Consider the following 22,711-nt stretch of genomic DNA (forward strand, 5'->3'; position numbering starts at 1 on the left):
CAGCAGTACTTTCACGTGATACTATTTATTTAGCGTACAGTTCTACCTTCTACGTTTATGAACACAATCTCATGGTGTTACCAGTCAAATTCAGCCTCTTTAGCTGTACTATTTGTTTTCCAATGGTTTTCTAGAAAATCACATTTGAGATAAACCTCGAATTCTGATTTCGCTCTTTATAAGGACTGTTTCTATACTACTTACAAAGCCTAACTACACTATATATATAGACTAAACTATAAAGCAGTTTTTAATGCTGTAAGATTCTGAGGTTTCCAGAGACGATCTTGTTTTCCAGCAAAGCACCTGAGGGAATATCGATCCTATCGCCATGATTAGCAATCACAATAACAGTGCCCTGAAGAAAAATAACATAAAATCAAAATCATCGCTGAAAAACAGCAAACTACGCAGCCAGCATTGATACTATCAATTAGGAAATTTATTGCCATCCACGTATTAAAAAGGTATAAGAGAGACTGCTATCCATTTATCTGCACAGTCGACGCCTTGAAAGAACAGAAGACTGGCAAGAGAAGAGAATCCATCATTTAAGGTGGATAGCCAAGGCAAAATATTTTACAATTTAATAAAATAAAGTCACTGTCGACGAACTGAAAACGTTAGAAAATAATATATCCACTTTTTATAAAGTTCTTCGAGTCTGTTTGTCTGGCTATCTCTAGGTTACTTCAGACTGGGCATAGCCCGTCCCAGGCGTTTGGGTTTTTCCTGCTCGCATCTCTTTGCGCAGCCACCACAATCTGAGCGCCTGGAACAGGCTAGACCGTACACCTCTTCTTCTGCCGTTACGTTCTACCAACACTAAGAAAGATCTCACCTTCAGAGAGACTCCTTTGCCGAATGTGACGTCACCAGATACAGTCAGATGATCCAGTTCTAAGAGATCAGGAATGGTCTCAAAGCGCGCCAAGAAGTCCTTCACCTGTTGACCCACGCAAAAAAAAAAAAATAATAATAACGGTAAGGAAAATTCAGAAAATTTCACAGCGGGTTTGTAATAGTAGAGGACAGTTCAGTAAATTGAATTCGGATAACTCGAACGTCTCCGCTAACCCAAACAAAGCCCCATTTCCCTTGGATTTGACCCCTATTTTCAGTTATTTTCATTCGGTGAACTCGAACTCAGATAACTCGAATTCCCCGCTAACTCGAACTAATTTTCGTTTTCCTTAGTCAAGATTTAGAGCTGTATTTACCCCAGTAACTCGATTACTGGTTCTTGCAACTTACCACAGATGCCATCCTATTAGCTCTTGTTGTCGTGTAATCGGTAAAAACACTAAAACTAACACTACAGCAATTTGATTTTACTAAGTCCATTGAACAGTGCTTATAAAGACTTGACCGCAACAGAAAACCGCGCATAAAAACTCTCTGGCACCAAAGGTAATACAGGTCCTGGTCGGTCCTGAACATTATCAATCTCGTTCCCAGAGACTGCGATCCTTTTGGTCAGCACCAAGGATCACACCAACCGTCCGTTGCACGTTTCGCTGGATCAGGGTAACAAAAGCTCTAGGGACGAGATTGAAACATTAGGCACCGTGAGGAATGTCCACGCACCTTTTTGAAGTGTGAGCCGCTGAGTTGTACTATAGGCACAGGTGGAAATTGTCTAAGATGACTCATCTCCAGTTGGCCGTGTTTCATTTCATACAAGTTTGACATGATAATCAACAGATCAGAACAGGTTTTGACCGGAAGGAAACGTCTTCGTGGTACGTTTATACCTGCAAGTGTGGTGTTCGAAGGGATTATGATATCTGCAGCTGAAGCGTGATTTGACAAAAAAAATCTTTGAACCATTCATGTAACTTGCATGACGTTGCTAATAACAATAATAATAATGATAATGATAATGATAATGATAATAATAATAATGATGATGATTTTTTTATAATAACTATAATTTTATTCAATTTTGAAAAAAATATGTACATAACTTACAGAAATATTTGAAGTAAGAATTAAGCACTATAATTATAGCATTAAGAATTATATAAATCATAAAAATGGCAATCACGATTTCGCAAATTTATTCCTTGCGGCTCAGATGCGATCAATACCTCTTGCAGGCAGTCCAGGGTTTTCAATTAAGTCATTACAAAAGAGAATTATCCGTCTCTGATATTAAAAAAAAAAAGTTAAAAATAAAGATACTGATGTTGACAATGATGATAATAAACGTAACAATTAATCAACATCGCCGCGTTACCGACATTACATCATCATTATCATCATCATCATCATCATCACTAAAACAGTTTGTACGTGTTATCTTTTACCATGAGCTCCTTCAAAATTCTTCATGGCAGCTCCAACAGCTGTCTCCAGTTGAATGATGCGCATTCCGTTATCAAGTGTCTACAACAGCAACAAGAAAAACATAGAGGACTGTCACTACAAGTACTTAACAATGACTAAAGGAAACAAAAGGGGTTTGTGCAAAAAAGACAAAATTAAACTGACAATGCACTGTTATGCAAAAAATTAAGCCAGATATTTTTAAGTAAATCACTCACTTAACAGACTGAAATGCAAGAAGTTCCCAAGTATAGTCGATCACAGTTGGGCAAGTCAAGCAAGTACACACACACGCACACAAAAGCTCTCTCTGGTCCTGCCGTACAGCTGTACCTTCAGATATCTGACTGAACACTACTGTTCACTGTTAATTCACAGACCAAACTGAGCCAGTTCTGTTTTCTTAGAGTCCCACTGGGGAGGAAACTCTCAATAATGGCCAATACCGTGAACCCCTAAGAGTGATCAGCATCAAATTTCTCTTTGTAATATCAATGCTTTGTAAAATAGAGTGGTCACGACAATTACGGACATGATCACAGACAAGATGAATTTGCTTGATATTAAATCAAATTGTTCCCACTACTTCTGTAAGAATTGAAAAGGGGTAACAAATGAGAATTTAAATTTTGACTTTAGAGTTTAAAGGGATAGGGGCCAACAGTTGTATTTTATGGCTGGGACAAACCCCCAAAAACTCTCTGGCTTAGTGATTTATTCATAATGAAAAAACAGTGCATTTGCAACAGTTAAAGGGAATACAGTGGTCTAAACTAATATGTGAAAAGGGTACCATTAATTTTGTCAATGAGACTTATAGGAAAGGGTTTAACTTTTTATTTGCATATAATGAGAAACGATGTGTCAAAACAAGTCTTTTTTCTTACATTCCATTTGAAAGCTTGGGTTTTCCAGTCAATATAAAGCAACAAGAAAAAAAAAATAATGATAATAAAAAATAACTGCAAGAAAGGTACTATTCTCAGCGGTCTTACCTCGCGCGTATAAAAGGCAGAGTAGACGAAGGAGTTATGCCATTCTCTCGAAGCTGCTGAGCTGTTCAGATTACCATGGCTGACCCGCAGGTCCCTGCAGATGCAGTCCAACAAGCTCAAGTTGTTTTACAAAACCAAGCTCAAGAAGGTCAAGCACCGGCGGCGTTAGCAGAACAAGCTCAAGCACCAGTAGCCCCAGAGGAACAAGCTCAACCGCCTGCACAAGCGCCAGTGCAAGCAAACGTTTCTTTGGAGGTTTGTGAAACTTTATTTTATCCGTTCGTTGCCGCGTGTTTCGTTCTGGTTCTCTAGTATTTCGCTTCCAAACCTTGTAGGTTGTTTGCCCTACGCGAGCTGTTTTTCATTTCCACTTAGTATATTATTTGCCCTGCTTCTTAACATTTGCCCGCTTTTCTACGGGCTGTGCGGGCTAAATTTTGTTGGATATATTATTCGCCCTGCTTCTTAACGTTTGCCCTCGTTTCGTATGGGCTGTGCGGGCTAAATTTTGTCTGATATATTATATGCCCGGCTTTTAACGTTTGCCCTCGTTTCGTGTGGGCTGTGCGGGCTAAATTTTGTCTGATATATTATTTGCCCTGCTCTTAACTTTTGCCCTCGTTTCGTGTGGGCTGTGCGGGCTACATTTTGTTTGATAAATTATTCGCCCTGCTTTTAACGTTTGCCCTCGTTTTATGTGGGCTGTGCGGGCTAAATTTTTATTTGTATATTCGTTCTGCTTCTAAAGTTTACCTTCGTTTCGTGTGGGCTAGTGCGGCATATAATTTTGTTTTGTTTACCGTATTACACTGTATTTAAATTGCTTTTAAAGTTTCCCTCGTTTTGTGTGAGCTCAGCGGGCTAAATCTTGTTTTGCATATTATTTGCCCTGCTTTTAACGTTTGCCCTCTTTACCAGTGGGCTGTGCGGGCTAAAACTTTGTTTTGTAAAATATTCGCCCTGCTTTTAACGTTTGCCCTCGTTTCGTGTGAGCTGTGCGAGCCGTATTTTGTTTTGTATATTATTCGCCATTCTAAACTATTTGCCCCTTTATGTGGGCCTCGCGGGCTATAATTTTGTTTGGTTTGTTTTTCGCCCTGATTCTCAACCTTTGCCCTCTTTTCACGTGGGCTTCGCGGGCAATTCTGAATTCGTATGCTTGTTTATTTTCATCTTTAAAACCCCCTTTTACTTTTACTCCGCCTACAGTTCGTTTAGTTGTTGCGCCTCCTTGTTTGCCCTTTTGTTTTATTCATTTGCGTATTTACCGCTCGATTACACCGGCAGTCCCGCTGGGGCTAGTTTATTTTGCCTGTTGTATTTAATTTTGTTTGCTTTTCCTCTCCCGATCTTTTATTATAAAAGCTGTTTATTTATTATTGCCTTGAATTTATTCTTGGATTTTATTATCGATGTTTTGTCGCTTTTAGGGCTTAGTTTTGACTGCCCATTTTTCTTTTTTTTTTTAGGCCTTGCAACAGCGTATTAAAGCTCTCGAAAGTGCCCAAGGCACCTCAGTCGAGTCATTGGTACAGAGAATTTCATATTATGGTGGCAGAAGAGTTGAGGACTTCGACAAGTACGAAGCGCTTCGTTACGCCGAGGAATTAGCTTCTGTTGCAAAGTCCTCCAGTCACCCCAAGGCCGCCAGCTATGATGTTATCGCTTCGACTTTGAGAGAGAAGCTCCACGTCCCAGATGAGCAGTTCAAGGCGTATTTCCTTGCTTTGTTAGCTGACAAGGATTTTTCCCGTGTTATCGAAACGATCTCGAAGGTTGACAAGTCTTTCCAGCGGTCCACGCCATTTCGCACACAGACGCGTAGAGGAAGTTTGCCATATCGGCAACCGTATTTTCAAGCCTATCAGCGGCCACCCTCTCGCGTTATTTGTTACAAATGTGGTGAACCAGGGCATAAGTCACCCCAGTGTTGGAAGCGCGCTCCTTCTCGTCAGCCTTCTTCTGCTGCTCAGCCTCGATTTAACCATCCTTCAACATAATTTTGTTGTATCATCTTATGCAATAAAGATTTTCCTTTAGGCGAATAGTGCATTGTTTTTACTTGCCTTTTGTTTCCTTTATTTTTTGTTATTTCGGGGTTACCGTCTTTAATCCTTCACCCTTTTATCCCCTAATACCGACTTATATTTTTATATACTTTATTTTGCCCACTCGCTATGGTGTTCTCCACTCGCTGTATTGTTGTCCACTCGCTATATTGTTCTCGCTCCTCTTTCTTCTTCCCTCGGGTGGCATTCTCAAGGGGAACGAATGTTCCCTCTCGGATTACCGGGGCTGAGTTTGCCATTCCCTGGGCCTTACCTATTCTTTCTTCTGTTCTAGTTTTTCAAGATGCCTTTTCATGACTGGGAAAAGACTCCCAACTTTGATCCTGCCAAGATTTCTGTTAACTCGCCACGTTGGGTCAATTATAAGGGATTTCTTCTTACTGAGGCCCAGGAAATGGCAGACAACGCCCATATTAGTCAAGATTTCATCTCCTCAGTTATCGCGGGAGAAGCGTTTGCCGACGCCTCCCTTTTGGCCTTCCGTGACTCAAGTTCCTTTAGAGCGGGTGAACTCCATCGCCATATAGATCAATGGGACAAGTTATTTCAATCGTCTGATGACAATTTCTCTGAAGTACTGGACTGGATTCATAACTTTATCCACGTTGACAAGTTTTTTACCCATTATAAAGGAAGCTATAAGGGAGTCAATTATAACTGCGAAAGACCGCCTGCTCGCATTTTTGCTAATCATCCTTCTTGTAAGGCGTTTGCCCAGTTTATTTCTGATACTCTTATCGAGAGATTAGCTTCAGGCGCCATCTCCCTCTGGGGCAAGGTAAGGGAATGTCCACCTCCACACCTGGTCATGCCGCTTACAGTAGAACCTACCAAACCACGCCTTTGTAATGACGACAGATTTCTCAACCTTTGGACTCAAGACCGCCGTTTTAAATTGGACAGTGTTCAGCACTTACCCAAGTATGTTCTCCCTGGCTTCTTTCAAACTGTCTGCGATGACAAATCCGGTTACGACCATATCCAACTCTCAGTGGACAGCCGGACATTTTTTGGATTCGAGTGGGGCGGATGGTTTTTTGTCAGTTGTTGTATTCCATTTGGTTGGAAATCGTCCGCCTACATTTATCACTCCACTGGCCTCCTTGCCTCTCATTATCTACGGTCGCTTGGCATTCCATCTTCGCTGTACATCGACGACCGTCACAGTAGTCAGCTTTCTTTCCCTAATGGTTGTCTTCCGGTTGCTTATCAAAATTTGCCCTCCCAGGATGGCATTAATTTGGCTTTAGCCAACGCTGCTATTTTTCTTACGTGTTTTATCCTTTCCTCCCTCGGTTATTTTATTGGTTTGGATAAATCGACTTTGGTACCTTGCAAGCAAGTCCCTTACTTGGGTTTTATTTCCGATTCCGAGAAACAGGCCTTCATTTTATTGCCTCACAAGAAAAAAAAGTTTCTTACTCTTCTCAAGCAGGCTCTTAGTTCAGAATCCATCGACCTGGTTACTCTCCAAAGGTTAGGAGGGAAGTGCATTTCAATGGTTCTGGCCGTGCCAGGTGCAAGGCTTTATACAAACGAAATTAACTTGGCCCTTTCTCGTGCTGTGCGCTCATCTCGACCGGTCAAACTATCCGGGCCCTTGAGACAGGAGTTGGAGCATTGGCTCTTTTTGGAAACCTGGAACGGCTTCCTTCCTTGGCGTTCCGAGAAACACTGCCATTTTCGTTTGTTCTCGGATTCTTCCATTTTTGCTTGGGGAGGTGTATTGAGTCCGGGTGCCTGTACTGTTAGCCTGTACTGTTAGCACTTCCGACTACTGAGATTCTTCTGTTATTGGGGCCGACATTGCTACCAAGGAAACTCTTGCCCTCAACAATGCCTTACAATCCTTTGGGAGTACGGTAAGAAACTCATGGGTGGATGCATTTGTTGACAGTCAGGTTTTGCTTCACTCTTGGAACAGGCGTGGTTCCCGTTCCCACTCTTTGGTGACCGCTCTTAAGTGCTTGTTTCAAACTACCATGCATCTTAACGTTGATCTGCATGTCTACTATATTCCTGGCCCTGAGAACCCTGCGGATTCTCCCTCCCGTCGGCTAAGCTTTCAGGACTCTAGACTTAGTCCAAAAACGTGGGATTTGGTCCAAAGTCTGTATGGCGGTCCTAAAGGTCACTCCGTTGATCTTATGGCACGAGCTTCAAATGTCCAAACTGACCTATCTGGCAAACCTCTACCATTTTTTTCTGAAAGTCCCTTAGTTAATGCTTTGGGGGTTAATGTGTTTGCACAATCCCCTAACTTGTATCGACCTGAGATTTTTTCGAATCCTTACGTTTTCCCGCCCATTTGCCTTATTCCCAAGGTCTTTAAGTATCTTAGTAGCCTTAAGTTGCCATACACCCTTGTTGTCCCAGACGTGATCCCACGTCGTTTTTGGTGGCCTTTGCTTCTGTCTGCATGCTCTTCCAGCTCCTTGCTAGCCTCTAAAGGGGCTAGTGGCGTTCTTCTCACCCCTTCCAGGGATAGTATCTTGGGTGACAGGCCGATCCCCTGGGACCTTTGGGTTTTCCGGATTTCAAATAATTAGACTCGCAGTATTTCATACTGTTTAAGGATTATCAAGCAAACAAATCCATTTTGCTGTTGCATTTGATGTGTTTCTGTCATTAAGATGTAATTTCAATAAAGTCATCGAGTCTTGTACTTTTCGTCTCTCCTTGATTTTATTTAGTTATTTTCAACTATATTTGGTATTTATTCTCATTTAGTCTTTCATCTGTCTTCCCTATTAGGATCTCCCACAAGTACAGCGGTTTTTTATCCCCGCTGTAGCTTGCCCTTCATGTGCTTATGCCAACGACCATTTGTTTCGTTTTTGCCAAATGTGTGGCTACAAAAGAAAGTCAGTCCCACGTCAGCCTGCCTCGAAAATAAAAGTGGATCTCGCAGCCATTGATGCTCGTTTGCAACAGCTTACACAAACGGCCAACACGTCTTTGTATTCAAAGCAAAAATCCTCTTTGCGCGTGAGTTTGAAACCTTTTTAGCCTCTTTGCCTAATACAAAGTCTATCTATTCCGCCACCCCCGAAGATGTTTCGCGTTTTCTGATTTGGAAAGATCGTCACGGGAAAAGGGTTGTCCATGTAGCTGAATGTGTAAATGCCCCAAACCAAGATGCTTCTGATTGCGGTTGCCCCAAGCGACTCGCGTTTAAAACCGTGGATCCCTATATTGGAAAACTTCGTGCAATATTTAACGAGGCCGGCCGTTCTGGCGAATGGAATAGTATGCTAGGTTTTGGTAATCCTGCTGCTTCTTCTCCAGTCCAAGGTTATCTTAAGGCTGTTTCTGAGGAACAATTGCGTGCTCATATCGTCCCCAAGCAAGCAGTTCCGTTTTTTCTACCGAAGCTCTTACTTCTGGCAAGGTTATGGGATAGAAAAATGGCGGATCCGGCAGTCAGCCCTTCCGCTCTCTTTATTCTGGCTCGAGATCAAGCATTCTTTAAAACTCTATTCTTCAGCGCGGATAGAGGTTCTGATCTGGGATGTGTGAAAACCGCAGAAATTATGCGTTTCCCTAAAGACGATGGCTTTTTATTTAATCATGTTTGGGGTAAAACTTTACGAGACGGCGCCTACAACGTCTTTGGAATTCGTCGCCATTCAAATCCCCAGCTTTGCCCGGTCAAGGCAATTGAAACATATGTGGCTGTCGCCTCAGAACTACGCATAACTCTCTCCAACGGCTACTTATTTAGCCCCACTAATCACCAGGGTCATATCGTCAATAAGCCCCTTACAAGTTCTTCTGCAGAAGCCCGCTTGAAATATTATTTAAAGGACGCGAAAATTGATGAAGGCGAGACTCTGCACGGTTTCCGCTCTGGCTCCGCCATTACCCTTGCTTTGTCTGGATCACAGCTCGCTGATGTGATGTCCCACGTGGGTTGGTCCAACAAGGGTACTGCCCTTTACTACATGAAGTTAGCTGAAGTTCTTCGTGAAGGATCTCCTTCTGACTTATTGTCTTCAAACGAGTTGGCGGCCTCCGCCTCCACAACTTTATATGCGGATCTTAATCGCTTAAAAGACTTCGTTTCTGCGTTTCCTCGTTCCTAATTTCTGTTTTTGTTAGGACGGGGTTTTCAGTTTGGGGTTCTCGTTTTGAGGATGGGCATCCGTTTGTGCGGTTTTTGTGGTCTCCGCCGTGGTATTTTAGGGTTATCTTCAACACGAGACTGTTGGTGCCCATACTCAACAATAGGCGTGAGGGAGACAGGTGAGAATAGACTACTATTCTCAGCGGTCCTACCTCGCGCGTATAAAAGGCAGAGTAGACAAAGGAGTTATGCCATTCTCTCGAAGCTGCTAAGCAGTTTATATTCAACATGTTGACCGTTCTCATTCGTTTTCTTTTACGCCTATCCTTCTCAGGTCTCGTTTCTGTGGCTTTTTCCCACCCTACCCACCTCGGTTTTATATTAGGATTATATTAGTCAACAGATCGAGACTGTTGGTGCCCATACTCAACAATAGGCGTGAGGGAGACAGGTGAGAATAGACTACTAAGCGTTAAGCTCCTTTATCGAACGTTGATAGGCTAAAATTTTCCATAAATTAACCACGGATCCTAGCGGATGGGATCGGAAAAATTCCGAGAACAAATTAAAAATGCAATACATGATAAATATCAGAAGTTACACTCCCTACAATAGATGTCAATCTTAACAGACGCTCAAATATTAAGAGAAATTACACAGTATCATTATTATAATTCTAATAGTTTTAATTGCCTGTAAAAACCATGAGCTGAATGAAAACGGGAATACTAGCAAACTGGCCAAAACTACCAAAAATAGGAATAGAAGTAATTTCCTGAAAGTCCAGACGAGGACGAAAGGTACTTTAGACGGTTCCCGCGGAAGCATAATAACATAGAACATATCTGTTTCAGCATGTTCAGTACAACGACTTCATGACAGGTCAAGGTTTATGTTGAGCACTATTTTAAACGCGTACATCTAAACAAGTAATAAATGAATCTTCCAGACATGTAACAGTACCTCCCGATTAAACATCCTTAAGTTAATTCATCATATAGTAACCACTGAAGGGCATGCCCTTGATTTTAAACATGATAGCCTTTTCCAGGCGTTCAGATCGGTAAAGCGCGGTGTTCAGATGGTGGGGAGCGAGTTAAATCGTACGCGGGGAAAACAAGGGAGAAACGAGAGGAGACTGGGAGAGAGAATGGCTCCAAATTGATCCATTGTTATCAGAATCGTATTCTGAATCGAAATGGCAATGGAAACATTACCAAAGAAAGGGAGAAACTTAAACAAGGCCTGTCCAAGCTTACCATCAATAAGCCACGAGTTTGTGTGCAAGCTTGACAGAAGCCAAGGTAACTGGATACAGAGGATAGGACATGGCCATGTTTGCGATGAAATAATTTATCGTCTCTCTTAAGTTTGACTACTTTTAACTAACTAACTAACTAACTAACTACGTAAAGAAATAATTATTTGTTGGTAGAACATCCACAAAGTGGTTCTTCGTCTACCTGATTCCTGGTCGAATTGCAATTTGCAAATGTTGGTTTTTGAGGAGAGGGGAAAACCGGAAACATCTCGGAGCAAAAGAGGAGAAGCAACAACAAACTCAACACACATATTGCGTCAACGCAAGGATTTGAACCCGGGCGACATTGGTGGGAGACGAGCGCTCTCATCACTGCCGCATCCTTGCTCCCCCAACAAACGATCGCTACAATGAGAAAGTTCCGAGCAAAGAAACGTCGAGAATCAGACTGAAGGCTAAAGTCCGTAAGATTTTTCAAGCAGCTCGAAGACTCGATCGATCCATTCCAAGTTGAGGGAGTTAAGGTTTGTGGCGCGCGGAAAACGCTCTACACCGCCTTTTTTTTAGTCAAAGCAAACTGAGAAAGGGAAAAGCTTACGTAAGGCCTAACCAAGCTGCTTAGCCCTCTCCAAGGTAAGTTTGTATAATTGTGTCAGTTATCTAATGAATTTAATGGCCTTAAGCCAACCAGCCTGTTATAATGTGTGCATAAAACAGGCAGTTTTTATGTACATCACTTACTTCTCGATCAAACTAAAAAGAAGGAGTCTGCTGTCGGCAAGGGGAAACTAGCAGGTTCTTCCTCAACAAATAGTCGAGGCTTGTTACTTCTTTGCTGACTGCAGTTTTAATTGTTGCGAATTTCAATACTTGTTGGTTACAATTCTATCGCTCGATAACTGGCAATCATTTTTATAATGACCAAAGTGACCCAAACGCTCAACTCATATTAATGCTTGAGTAAGTCTTGTAATTATTGGCTGGGGGAAACTCATTAGCATTAAACCTTCGAGTTATTTACTTTGTCAAATCCATTTTTTTCTGTCTTAAATTTGACTTTCAAGCTTGGGTTGTCCAGTAAATATGAAACCTAGGAGAGCGAAGAGAGAGAACAAAGAATTGGTTTCTAAACAAAATTTAAACAATATCATACAGTAACAAGACCTGTTTGTCTAGCGCCGAGCGAAGTGAGTTTAAAATCTCGTCGAGCGCGAAGCGTGGACCGCGCGTGGATCATAGCGAGCTGCAAACTCGCATCGCCCATCTATTCCTCGATTCCCCGTAGAAACTGTTTTTTTCTCTTCTTTTCTTTTCTTTTTTCTTTACGTTTAATCTTCTGTTTAGTTATTGCAGTTTTGTTTTATTTCTTTATATTGCTTAAGTTTTTTAAATTTATAAATTTTTCTCGAAGTCCTTCGCGAGGTCCTGCGATTCACGTATTTCTAGTTCTAATGTGTTCAAAACGCCCAATTCAGAACGTATGTTGAATTTGTGTCAGATAAATAGTAAAAATACAACTCCAAGCCAAGAACATTTTTAATGTGGCTCTTAGCCCCTCGAGGAAGTGTAACTTTGCGGCTGAGAAAGAGTGATCAGGGAGTCTTGTGATCAAGAGCGCAAGAATTTTTTTCATCTACGAACAGTATAACAATTTCGCCATTGTAGTTCTGTAGTTTCTCTTTAAACTGTTTGAAGCAGCTCCAAGGCTGGCTCGATCCATTCCCCATTCTCGAGTTTATGTTTGCTGCGCGCCTTCTGTACAACGCAGTATTCATCGCGGCGATCAGTTAAAATTCAAACTTTTTAAACTTTAATTTTCATGTCCCCTTGCGAAGCCAGAGCCCAATAATTGTTATTTTAATAACAATTATTGAAAGACCGATATGAAGACCGATATGGAAAGACTGTATAAAAACGCGAACTCTATATCAGAGGACCAATATGGCCGTCCTTTTTGCTGAGCAGGCTAACGAATGCTATTTTAAAGCCATGGTGGTTGTATTTAGAAACCGATTGAAAAGAAATTTGGAAACCAATAAGAGTGGACAGTTTAAACTGGTGTGATACATATTATTTGCATGTAGAAATACACCCATTATTATTAAACATAAGTCAAGGTGATCAAAATTTATAAAGCGACAAAATGTCTATAAAAACATTTCAAAAGGGCAATATCATTTAATTGATTTTGTGTAAAAGACAACACCTTGCCGCTTAACTTTGGATTGTAATTTTTGCAGTGGGCGAACGGCGTACGTGCCACAAAAACATGCAGTTTTTTTCTTTGCTTCTTTTGACGACGCAAAAATACTGTCACACGTTAGAGTGGCGCTCAAAATTCAACAGATGTTTATAATTGTCCCTTTTATTCGCTTATTTTTTTGCGGCAGAACCTCTTCCCTTAACTTAGCGGTTCCGCAGTAATATTATTAACAGTTGTACAGTTGTACTTCGCCAGCCTACACCCCCAATAACGTTTCTAATGATCCGTTCCTGAGTTTTATTAACCGCAACCTTTTACAATACATGGCCTATGCATGCTGTCACTTTTCGCCGACATGAGAGATTTAAACTGAACACATCTTATTTAAAATCCTCTTTACATTGGTTAAACCGAGCTGTTCCAGGCTCTCAGATAGTCAGGGGGAAGGGCACGCGAAATGTTCGCGGGGCGGAAAAAGGAATCGCTGCCCCTGCTATACTACAGCGAGCAGATTAATGAATACTAAGCCATTGTGTTTGTCTCATTTAGAAATCGACCGGTGAAAACTGTTATGATACATATTATTTTTCGTTAACATTTCTTTTTATTTTTCAGCTTATTTCCCCCTTGCATGAATATTTATTTTGTAGTTCACCCACCCCCACCCCCACAACGTTTCTAATGGTCCATCGCACTCTGCGAGCAGAACTTCCCAACTTGTTGAGTGACGGCAAGTGATCAAGCGAGCGAATGAACAGCTCTGGTGCTGGAAGGGTGCATTGTCCATCCCTGAGTTTTATTCAGTGGCGGATCCAGGGGAGGGGCCCGGGGGCCCCGCCCCCCTTTATTTTTAGACCAAACTAAGGCCCGAAGAGTCGAGAAAAATTTTTGGAGACCTGCCCCCCCCTTATCTAAGGGTCTGGTTGATCGCCCCCCCCCTCCCCTCATCTCAAGGTCTGGATCAGATCTGAATTACCACCAAAACTCTTACAATACGTCGCCTATGCTGTCACTCTTTGCAGTCATGGCAGGGCAAACGCAGGGGGGCATAAACTGGAACACATTTTACTTCTTAAAGTACATTAACAGTCATGATAGTTTTTTATTGGCGAATGTTCCACGAACCTCAATGAAAAGCACATTTTTGCGACTTACGCCCGTACAAAAGAACATTTTATGAGTCTTTTTATACCTTGCCGATAATTACTACTAAACATAAAGCAGATAATCGGGTTGATAGCACAGTAAGCGTGAATCAAAAAGTAGGTTACATAAAAATATATCGAGAAACTACACGAGAAATGGGCAGAACTGTCCTGATACGCTATGATTAAATGGTTCGTACTGAAAGGCAACCAGCAAAGCAAAAACACTGTTACGATAGCAATGGAAATATGAAGAACGCTTCTGTTTCTTCTTTTCCGCTGTTGCTGATTGTTGGTCGACTGTTCACCTGGGTGTGCCTGTGTCTTGAGCTTGATAAAGATGATGGAGTAAAGAATGACTAACAACAGCAAAGCAGGAAACTGGCATAGGACAATGACTCTCCAAATACTTTCTTCCATCTCTCAACACACCAGGTTCCCTCTGGGTATTCAACGAGCTCTAAAGTGAAGACATCTGAAAAATTAAAAACTATGGCAAACTCTGATCCACGTGACGAGAATGAAGAAGGGACACAGCTTGGATCTGATGAGTGGGGAACGGAGTGAAAATACCACGACTCCAAATCGACCCACTGCTATCATAATCAGATTCTGAATCGAAACGACAATGAAAACGTTACCAAAGAAATGGACAAGCTTACACAAGACCTGACCAAGCTTACCACCGATAAGAAACGAGTAACTGGTGTGCAAGCCGGATAGGCTCGAAGGTATCCAGAATAGTGGATACAACAAATCAGATGAGGCCATGTTTGCGATAAAATAATTTATCGGTTTTTTTAAGTTCGGCGTTTTACAAACGAGGATAACAATGAGAGAATTTGCGACCAGTGAAATGATGATGATCAGACAAAAGGCAACGGTTCCTCCGATTTTCCACGCAGTGAAATCAGTTCACCGTTGAGTTCATGCTTATCTGAGGAATTGTACAAATGCAGTTAAGTAGCTTTGAATTACTGCTCTATATATTGCGTATCCTGTTTGATTCAGAACTTTTATTGGCAATTGTAAGTCCCCTGCGAAGCCTCAGCAAAGCTGCTTAAAGTGAGTTTGTATAATGGTGTCAGTTATCAACTGACCTTAAGCCAACCAGAGTATTAAGAAATCGATTGAAAAGATAGGGCCTTTTTTCATTAGTGAAAAAGTTGCTTATTAATTGAGACAAATTTTTCGTCATCATCAACGCCAAACAAATGATGCGGATGGTTTGTCGCGCTTTTTTAAAAATTTTGTCTAAGACGGGAAAGTCTTCAAAGGCGCCGCGGACAAAAAAAAAATCATTGCATTATATATGATCTATATATTTTGTTCTCTTACCCAAAATGCTCTGTGAGCACTATTAACTTAGGAAGTACTGTTGACTGCTAACCACTTTAAACAAGCTATTTTAACACTAGAGAACATTTACAACGCTATTGCAAAAAGAACGAAAACACGGCTGGGCTTTTAGCTCCAGTTTTCTTGACAATGATAACCCCAAATCTAAGTACTTGACAGGGGCGTTGCTAGGCCATAGACCCGTAGGCCCGGGCCTACAAAGTTTTGGTTTGATCACTCTACCACTAACTTTGTAATAAATTATGCGTTGTTGGAGTGGGCTAAAAAGCTTAAGAGTTCAAAGTGTTGGTGAGGTCAGTGTGTACTAGTCATGCATGCAATTTTCAGGATATGAGGAAATAAAAGTCAGCCACGAAAAGCTGGCTACGCCCCTGCTTGAGGAACGAACAAGAACGTTTTTGAGGCCGATTAACAACTGTGGTCAAACAAAAGCAGGTCTCGGGGCACTTCATCGCGTGTGCCTCATGAAACAATCAAGCCTCCTACCTAGACCAAAAAAAAAAAACGTCTGAGAGTTCTTCAAATCCTTCTTACGTTAGTTTCCTGTCATATGAGCTTTCAGTACCCTATTATCTGTGCTGTACTGATTTCACAGACTCAGGTACTTTCTACTCTCTTATTATATATGGAGTATACATGGCTGACTCCGCAAGCGGGTAAGATGAGCCTATCTTGTCTGCTCGGGAGTACCTGCTTTGTCCTGCAAGAAAAGACTTTGTTTTAACAACATGATAAATCCTTTATTGACCAAGCTTGTTTGCTCAAGACGGCTGGGTACTAGCCTCGTTCTTTTTAACGTTTTTATGGGCCTCAAAGGAAAAACTTGGCCAATATCCAGCCATATTGCCCTTACCCATGCTTAGTAACCCTTGTTGTCTACATTTCCACATTCGCGCTGTTTTAGACCTTCTCCCGAAACATGAGTTCATTACGGTCGATTGTAACATGTTTAATCGCATTATAATTCTTGATTACGAACGAAGATTAATGGTTTCTACGACTAAAAATAGATTTCTCTAAGTTATGAACTTTTCTTGTGATTAAATATTTTAAAAATATCTGATAGTATCCCATACGCCTTCAACCATTTAAGCCATTGATAAAATAGACTGTTCAAAGTCCCTAAATTTCCGCAAGATGGTTGAGGTCGAGCGCTCATCTCCACTGACAACCATTTTTTAATAGGTTGCAAATGTTCCGAGGGGGCGAACGTCGGGGTTTATAGCGGTGGGGGTAGAAAGGCCTCCTCAGGGTCTCCTTCCAAACCGTCCTCCACCCCCTATGTAGATAACGTCTACAGCCCTCGTTCTCGGCTATCTTTCGGAACAGTCTATTTTTGAAGACATGCCGCGCTATGCTCAATTATTTTCTGAGGCGGTGGACAAAATCTTTATGTTTTGATCAGTCAAATGAATGACCTAAGCAGCATTTTCACACGGTACTATTGATAATGCTATAAAACAGGTTATAACTGTAAGTCTGTGGACAAAATCCTATGGTGTGACCATTCAGTTGAACCTTTCAGCAGTACTTTCACGTGATACTATTTATTTAGCGTACAGTTCTACCTTCTACGTTTATGAACGCAATCTCATGGTGTTACCAGTCAAATTCAGCCTCTTTAGCTGTACTATTTGTTTTCCAATGGTTTTCTAGAAAATCACATTTGAGATAAACCTCGAATTCTGATTTCGCTCTTTATAAGGACTGTTTCTATACTACTTACAAAGCCTAACTACACTATATATATAGACTAAACTATAAAGCAGTTTTTAATGCTGTAAGATTCTGAGGTTTCCAGAGACGATCTTGTTTTCCAGCAAAGCACCTGAGGGAATATCGATCCTATCGCCATGATTAGCAATCACAATAACAGTGCCCTGAAGAAAAATAACATAAAATCAAAATCATCGCTGAAAAACAGCAAACTACGCAGCCAGCATTGATGCTATCAATTAGGAAATTTATTGCCATCCACGTATTAAAAAGGTATAAGAGAGACTGCTATCCATTTATCTGCACAGTCGACGCCTTGAAAGAACAGAAGACTGGCAAGAGAAGAGAATCCATCATTTAAGGTGGATAGCCAAGGCAAAATGTTTTACAATTTAATATAATAACGTCACTGTCGACGAACTGAAAACGTTAGAAAATAATATATCCACTTTTTATAAAGTTCTTCCAGTCTGTTTGTCTGGCTATCTCTAGGTTACTTCAGACTGGGCATAGCCCGTCCCAGGCGTTTGGGTTTTTCCTGCTCGCATCTCTTTGCGCAGCCACCACAATCTGAGCGCCTGGAACAGGCTAGACCGTACACCTCTTCTTCTGCCGTTACGTTCTACCAACACTAAGAAAGAGCTCACCTTCAGAGAGACTCCTTTGCCGAATGTGACGTCACCAGATACAGTCAGATGATCCAGTTCTAAGAGATCAGGAATGGTCTCAAAGCGTGCCAAGAAGTCCTTCACCTGTTGACCCACGCAAAAAAAAAAAAATAATAATAACGGTAAGGAAAATTCAGAAAATTTCACAGCGGGTTTGTAATAGTAGAGGACAGTTCAGTAAATTGAATTCGGATAACTCGAACGTCTCCGCTAACCCAAACAAAGCCCCATTTCCCTTGGATTTGACCCCTATTTTCAGTTATTTTCATTCGGTGAACTCGAACTCAGATAACTCGAATTCCCCGCTAACTCGAACTAATTTTCGTTTTCCTTAGTCAAGATTTAGAGCTGTATTTACCCCAGTAACTCGATTACTGGTTCTTGCAACTTACCACAGATGCCATCCTATTAGCTCTTGTTGTCGTGTAATCGGTAAAAACACTAAAACTAACACTACAGCAATTTGATTTTACTAAGTCCATTGAACAGTGCTTATAAAGACTTGACCGCAACAGAAAACCGCGCATAAAAACTCTCTGGCACCAAAGGTAATACAGGTCCTGGTCGGTCCTGAACATTATCAATCTCGTTCCCAGAGACTGCGATCCTTTTGGTCAGCACCAAGGATCACACCAACCGTCCGTTGCACGTTTCGCTGGATCAGGGTAACAAAAGCTCTAGGGACGAGATTGAAACATTAGGCACCGTGAGGAATGTCCACGCACCTTTTTGAAGTGTGAGCCGCTGAGTTGTACTATAGGCACAGGTGGAAATTGTCTAAGATGACTCATCTCCAGTTGGCCGTGTTTCATTTCATACAAGTTTGACATGATAATCAACAGATCAGAACAGGTTTTGACCGGAAGGAAACGTCTTCGTGGTACGTTTATACCTGCAAGTGTGGTGTTCGAAGGGATTATGATATCTGCAGCTGAAGCGTGATTTGACAAAAAAAATCTTTGAACCATTCATGTAACTTGCATGACGTTGCTAATAACAATAATAATAATGATAATGATAATGATAATAATAATAATAATGATGATTTTTTTATAATAACTATAATTTTATTCAATTTTGAAAAAAATATGTACATAACTTACAGAAATATTTGAAGTAAGAATTAAGCACTATAATTATAGCATTAAGAATTATATAAATCATAAAAATGGCAATCACGATTTCGCAAATTTATTCCTTGCGGCTCAGATGCGATCAATACCTCTTGCAGGCAGTCCAGAGTTTTCAATTAAGTCATAACAAAAGAGAATTATCCGTCTCTGATATTAAAAAAAAAAAAAGTTAAAAATAAAGATACTGATGTTGACAATGATGATAATAAACGTAACAATTAATCAACAATTACACCATTAACATCGCCGCGTTACCAACATTACATCATCATTATCATCATCATCATCATCATCATATCTAAAACAGTTTCTACGTGTTATCTTTTACCATGAGCTCCTTCAAAATTCTTCATGGCAGCTCCAACAGCTGTCTCCAGTTGAATGATGCGCATTCCGTTGTCAAGTGTCTACAACAGCAACAAGAAAAACATAGAGGACTGTTACTACAAGTACTTAACAGTGACTTAATGAAACAAAAGGGGTTTGTGCAAAAAAGACAAAATTAAACTGACAGTGCACTGTTATGGAAAAAATTAAGCCAGATGTTTTTAAGTAAATCACTCACTTAACAGACTGAAATGCAAGAAGTTCCCCAATATAGTCGATCACAGTTGGGCAAGTCAAGCAAGTACACACACACACGCACACAAAAGCTCTCTCTGGTCCTGCCGTACAGCTGTACCTTCAGATATCTGACTGAACACTACTGTTCACTGTCAATTCACAGACCAAACTAAGCCAGTTCTGTTTTCTTAGAGTCCCACTGGGGAGGAAACTCTCTATAATGGCCAATACTGTGAACCCCTAAGAGTGATCAGCATCAAATTTCTCCTTGTAATATCAATGCTTTGTAAAATAGAGTGGTCACGAGAATTACGGACATGATCACAGACAAGATGAATTTGCTTGATATTGAATCAAATTCTTCCCACTACTGTAAGAATTGAAAAGGAGCAACAAAATGAGAATTTAAATTTTGATCTTAGGGTTTAAAGGGGTAGGGGCCAACAGGTGTATTTTATGGCTGTGACAAACCCCAAAAAACTCTCTAGCTTAGTGATTTATTCATAATGAAAAAACAGTGCATTTGCAACAGTTAAAGGGAATGCAGTGGTCTAAACGAATATGTGAAAAGGGTACCATTAATTTTGTCAATGAGACTTATAGGAAAGGGTTTAACTTTTTATTTGCATATAATGAGAAACGATGTGTCAAAACAAGTTTTTTTTCTTACATTCCATTTGAAAGCTTGGGTTTTCCAGTCAATATAAAGCAACAAGAAAAAAGAATAATGATAATAAAAAATAACTGCAAGAAAAGCACTAAAAATTCAGTTTGAAAATCATGTCACTTAAGTAGTGACTGTCGATATTAGAACAGAAGCGTTAAGCTCCTTTATCGAACTTTGATCGGCTAAAATTTTCCATAAATTAACCACGGATCCCTGCGGATGGGATCGGAAAAATTCCGAGAACAAATTAAAAATGCAATCCATGATAAACATCAGAAGTTACACTCCTTACAATAGATGTCAATCTTAACAGACGCTTAAATATTAAGAGAAATTACACAGTATCATTATTATAATTCTAATATTTTTAATTGCCTGTAAAAACCATGAGCTGCATGAAAACGGGAATACTAGCAAACTGGCCAAAACTACCAAAAATAGGAATAGAAGTAATTCCCTGAAAGTCCAGACGAGGACGAAAGGTACTTTAGACGGTTCCAGCGGAAGCATAATAACATAGAACATATCTGTTTCAGCATGTTCAGTACAACGAATTCATGACAGGCGAAGGTTTATGTTGAGCACTATTTTAAACGTGTACATCTAAACAAGTAATAAATGAATTTTCCAGACATCTAACAGTACCTCCCAATTAAACATCCTTAAGTTAATTCATCATACAGTAACCATTGAAGGGCATGCCCTTCATTTTAAACATGATAGCCTTTTCCAGGCGTTCAGATCGGTTAAGCGCGTGTTCAGATGGTGGGGAGCGAGTTAAATCGTACCCGGGGAAAACAAGGGGGAAACGAGAGGAGACTGGGAGAGAGAACGGCTCCAAATTGATCCATTGTTATCAGAATCGTATTCTGAATCGAAATGGCAATGGAAACATTACCAAAGAAAGGGAGAAACTTAAACAAGGCCTGTCCACGCTTACCACCAATAAGCCACGAGTTTGTGTGCAAGCTTGACAGAAGCCAAGGTAATTGGATACAGAGGATAGGACATGGCCATGTTTGCGATGAAATAATTTATCGTCTCTCTTAAGTTTGGCCTTTTTGTAAACTAACTAACTAACTAACTAACTACGTAAATAAATAATGATTTGTTGGTAGCACATCCACAAAGTGGCTCTTCGTCTACCTGATTCCTGGTCGAACTGCAATTTGCAAATGTTGGTTTTTGAGGAGAGGGGAAAACCGCAAACATCTCGGAGCAAAAGGGGAGAAGCAAGTAGTAAGGGGGGCGGGTTTGGGCACCAGGGGGGCTTCATGTAAGCGTCACGAAATGTCCTCGATAAAAAAATGTGGGGGAGGGGTGGGTTATACTTACCTGAAGAGGGAGAGGTTAGGGTTAGGGTTAGGGTTAGAGAGCCTCTTGTAACCCGAGTAGGTTAGGGTTAGGGTTAGGGCTAGAGAGCCTCTTGTAACCCGAGTAGGTTAGGGTTAGAGTGGGGTTTATATTTGTGGAGGAGGATTGTGTCTTGGCCTTGTGGTACGGGAAAAAAATTCGTGAGGGCGCATGCGCGTGGTGAAAAGTTAGGGTTATATTGTGGGGATGCGGGTTGTGCCTTGTGGGAAGGGTTAGGGTCGAGGGCGCATGCGCGTGGTGGAAAGTTAGGGTTTAGGGTTAGGGTTATATTGTGGGGATGAGGGTTGTGCCTTGTGGTAAGACCCAATTCATGAGGGCGCATGCGCGTGGTGGAAAGTTAGGGTTTAGGGTTAGGGTTATATTGTGGGGATGAGGGTTGTGCCTTGTGGTAAGACCCAATTCATGAGGGCGCATGCGCGTGGTGGAAAGTTAGGGTTTAGGGTTAGGGTTATATTGTGGGATGAGGGTTGTGCCTTGTGGTAAGACCCAATTCATGAGGGCGCATGCGCGTGGTGGAAAGTTAGGGTTAGGGTTAGGATTAAGGGTGCTAGGGTTCGGGGGTTCCTTGTGGTAAGGTGAAGCTAGAAGGAGGGCGCATGCGCGTTGGGTGTGAGGGTACCTTACTTGATTAGGTTAGGGTTAAGTTTATATAAGAGGATGAGGGTTCGGGCTTGGCCTTGTGGTACGGGGAGGAATTGGAAAGGGCGCATGCGCCTTGTGGAAGGTTTAGGGCTAGGGCTAGGGTTAGGGTTAGGGTGAAGGGTTAAGGGCTAGGATTAGGGTTAGCCTTGTGGTAAGGCCAAATCGCGAGGGCGCATGCGCGTTGTGGAAGAAGAAGAAGAAAAAATGGTGGATTCCCAGTCCCCGCAGCTTGGAGGAGGAGGCTGCGTATTATCCGTTCTAAGGACGAGGCCACCCCTTTCACTGCTTGTTGCTGGGGCTTTTATTTTTTGGTGGAGACTAGGCTTCCCCGGGGCCTTTTAAAAAAAAAAAAAAAAGAGCCTCGATGGTTCGCACGAAGACGAAAAAGAAAGAGCAGGCAGCAAAAGAAGAAGAAGAAGGAATAGTTCCCACCAAGGATCCACTCCGGAAGCCCGGGGTGGAGTCGAACCACCAACCGTTCGATTTGGAATCGAACGCGCTACCCCTTGCGCCACCGGGCT

The 22,711-nt window shown here is 41.4% G+C and overlaps 2 protein-coding genes and 1 non-coding gene across 3 annotated transcripts; 1 reads left to right on the forward strand and 2 right to left on the reverse strand.

Annotated features, from left to right (window-relative positions):
- Nucleotides 1–225: 225 nt before the first annotated feature.
- On the reverse strand, nucleotides 226–2,386 carry LOC140942602 (UTP--glucose-1-phosphate uridylyltransferase-like). Its single transcript, XM_073391523.1, has 4 exons — nucleotides 2,310–2,386; nucleotides 1,588–1,754; nucleotides 842–946; nucleotides 226–358 (listed from the first exon to the last, which is right to left on the reverse strand). Exons 1-4 carry the CDS (start codon nucleotides 2,371–2,373, stop codon nucleotides 251–253), a joined length of 444 nt encoding a protein of 147 aa, XP_073247624.1. The 5' UTR covers nucleotides 2,374–2,386; the 3' UTR covers nucleotides 226–250.
- A 3,289-nt stretch (nucleotides 2,387–5,675) lies between these two features.
- LOC140944673 (uncharacterized) lies at nucleotides 5,676–7,157 on the forward strand. The gene has a single exon (XM_073393791.1). The coding sequence runs from the start codon at nucleotides 5,676–5,678 to the stop codon at nucleotides 7,155–7,157; it is 1,482 nt and encodes a 493-aa protein (XP_073249892.1).
- Nucleotides 7,158–22,638: 15,481 nt separating this feature from the next.
- Nucleotides 22,639–22,711, reverse strand: Trnaw-cca (transfer RNA tryptophan (anticodon CCA)). Its single transcript has one exon. It is a non-coding gene; the product is annotated as a tRNA-Trp (tRNA).

Source organism: Porites lutea, chromosome 7 (assembly GCF_958299795.1).
Source record: "Porites lutea chromosome 7, jaPorLute2.1, whole genome shotgun sequence".
Classification (NCBI taxonomy): domain Eukaryota; kingdom Metazoa; phylum Cnidaria; class Anthozoa; order Scleractinia; family Poritidae; genus Porites; species Porites lutea.

Bases quoted from the DNA above. Each gene is read 5' to 3' on its own strand.
- LOC140944673 (XM_073393791.1), top strand. From the start codon at position 5,676: ATGCCTTTTCATGACTGGGAAAAGACTCCCAACTTTGATCCTGCCAAG.
- LOC140942602 (XM_073391523.1), bottom strand. From the start codon at position 2,373: ATGCGCATCATTCAACTGGAGACAGCTGTTGGAGCTGCCATGAAGAAT. The intron at 947-1,587 runs GTGCGTGGACAT...GTGGGTCAACAG, and splicing joins GCGGCTCACACTTCAAAAAG to GTGAAGGACTTCTTGGCGCG. The intron at 359-841 runs GTGAGATCTTTC...ATTTTTCTTCAG, and splicing joins GCAAAGGAGTCTCTCTGAAG to GGCACTGTTATTGTGATTGC.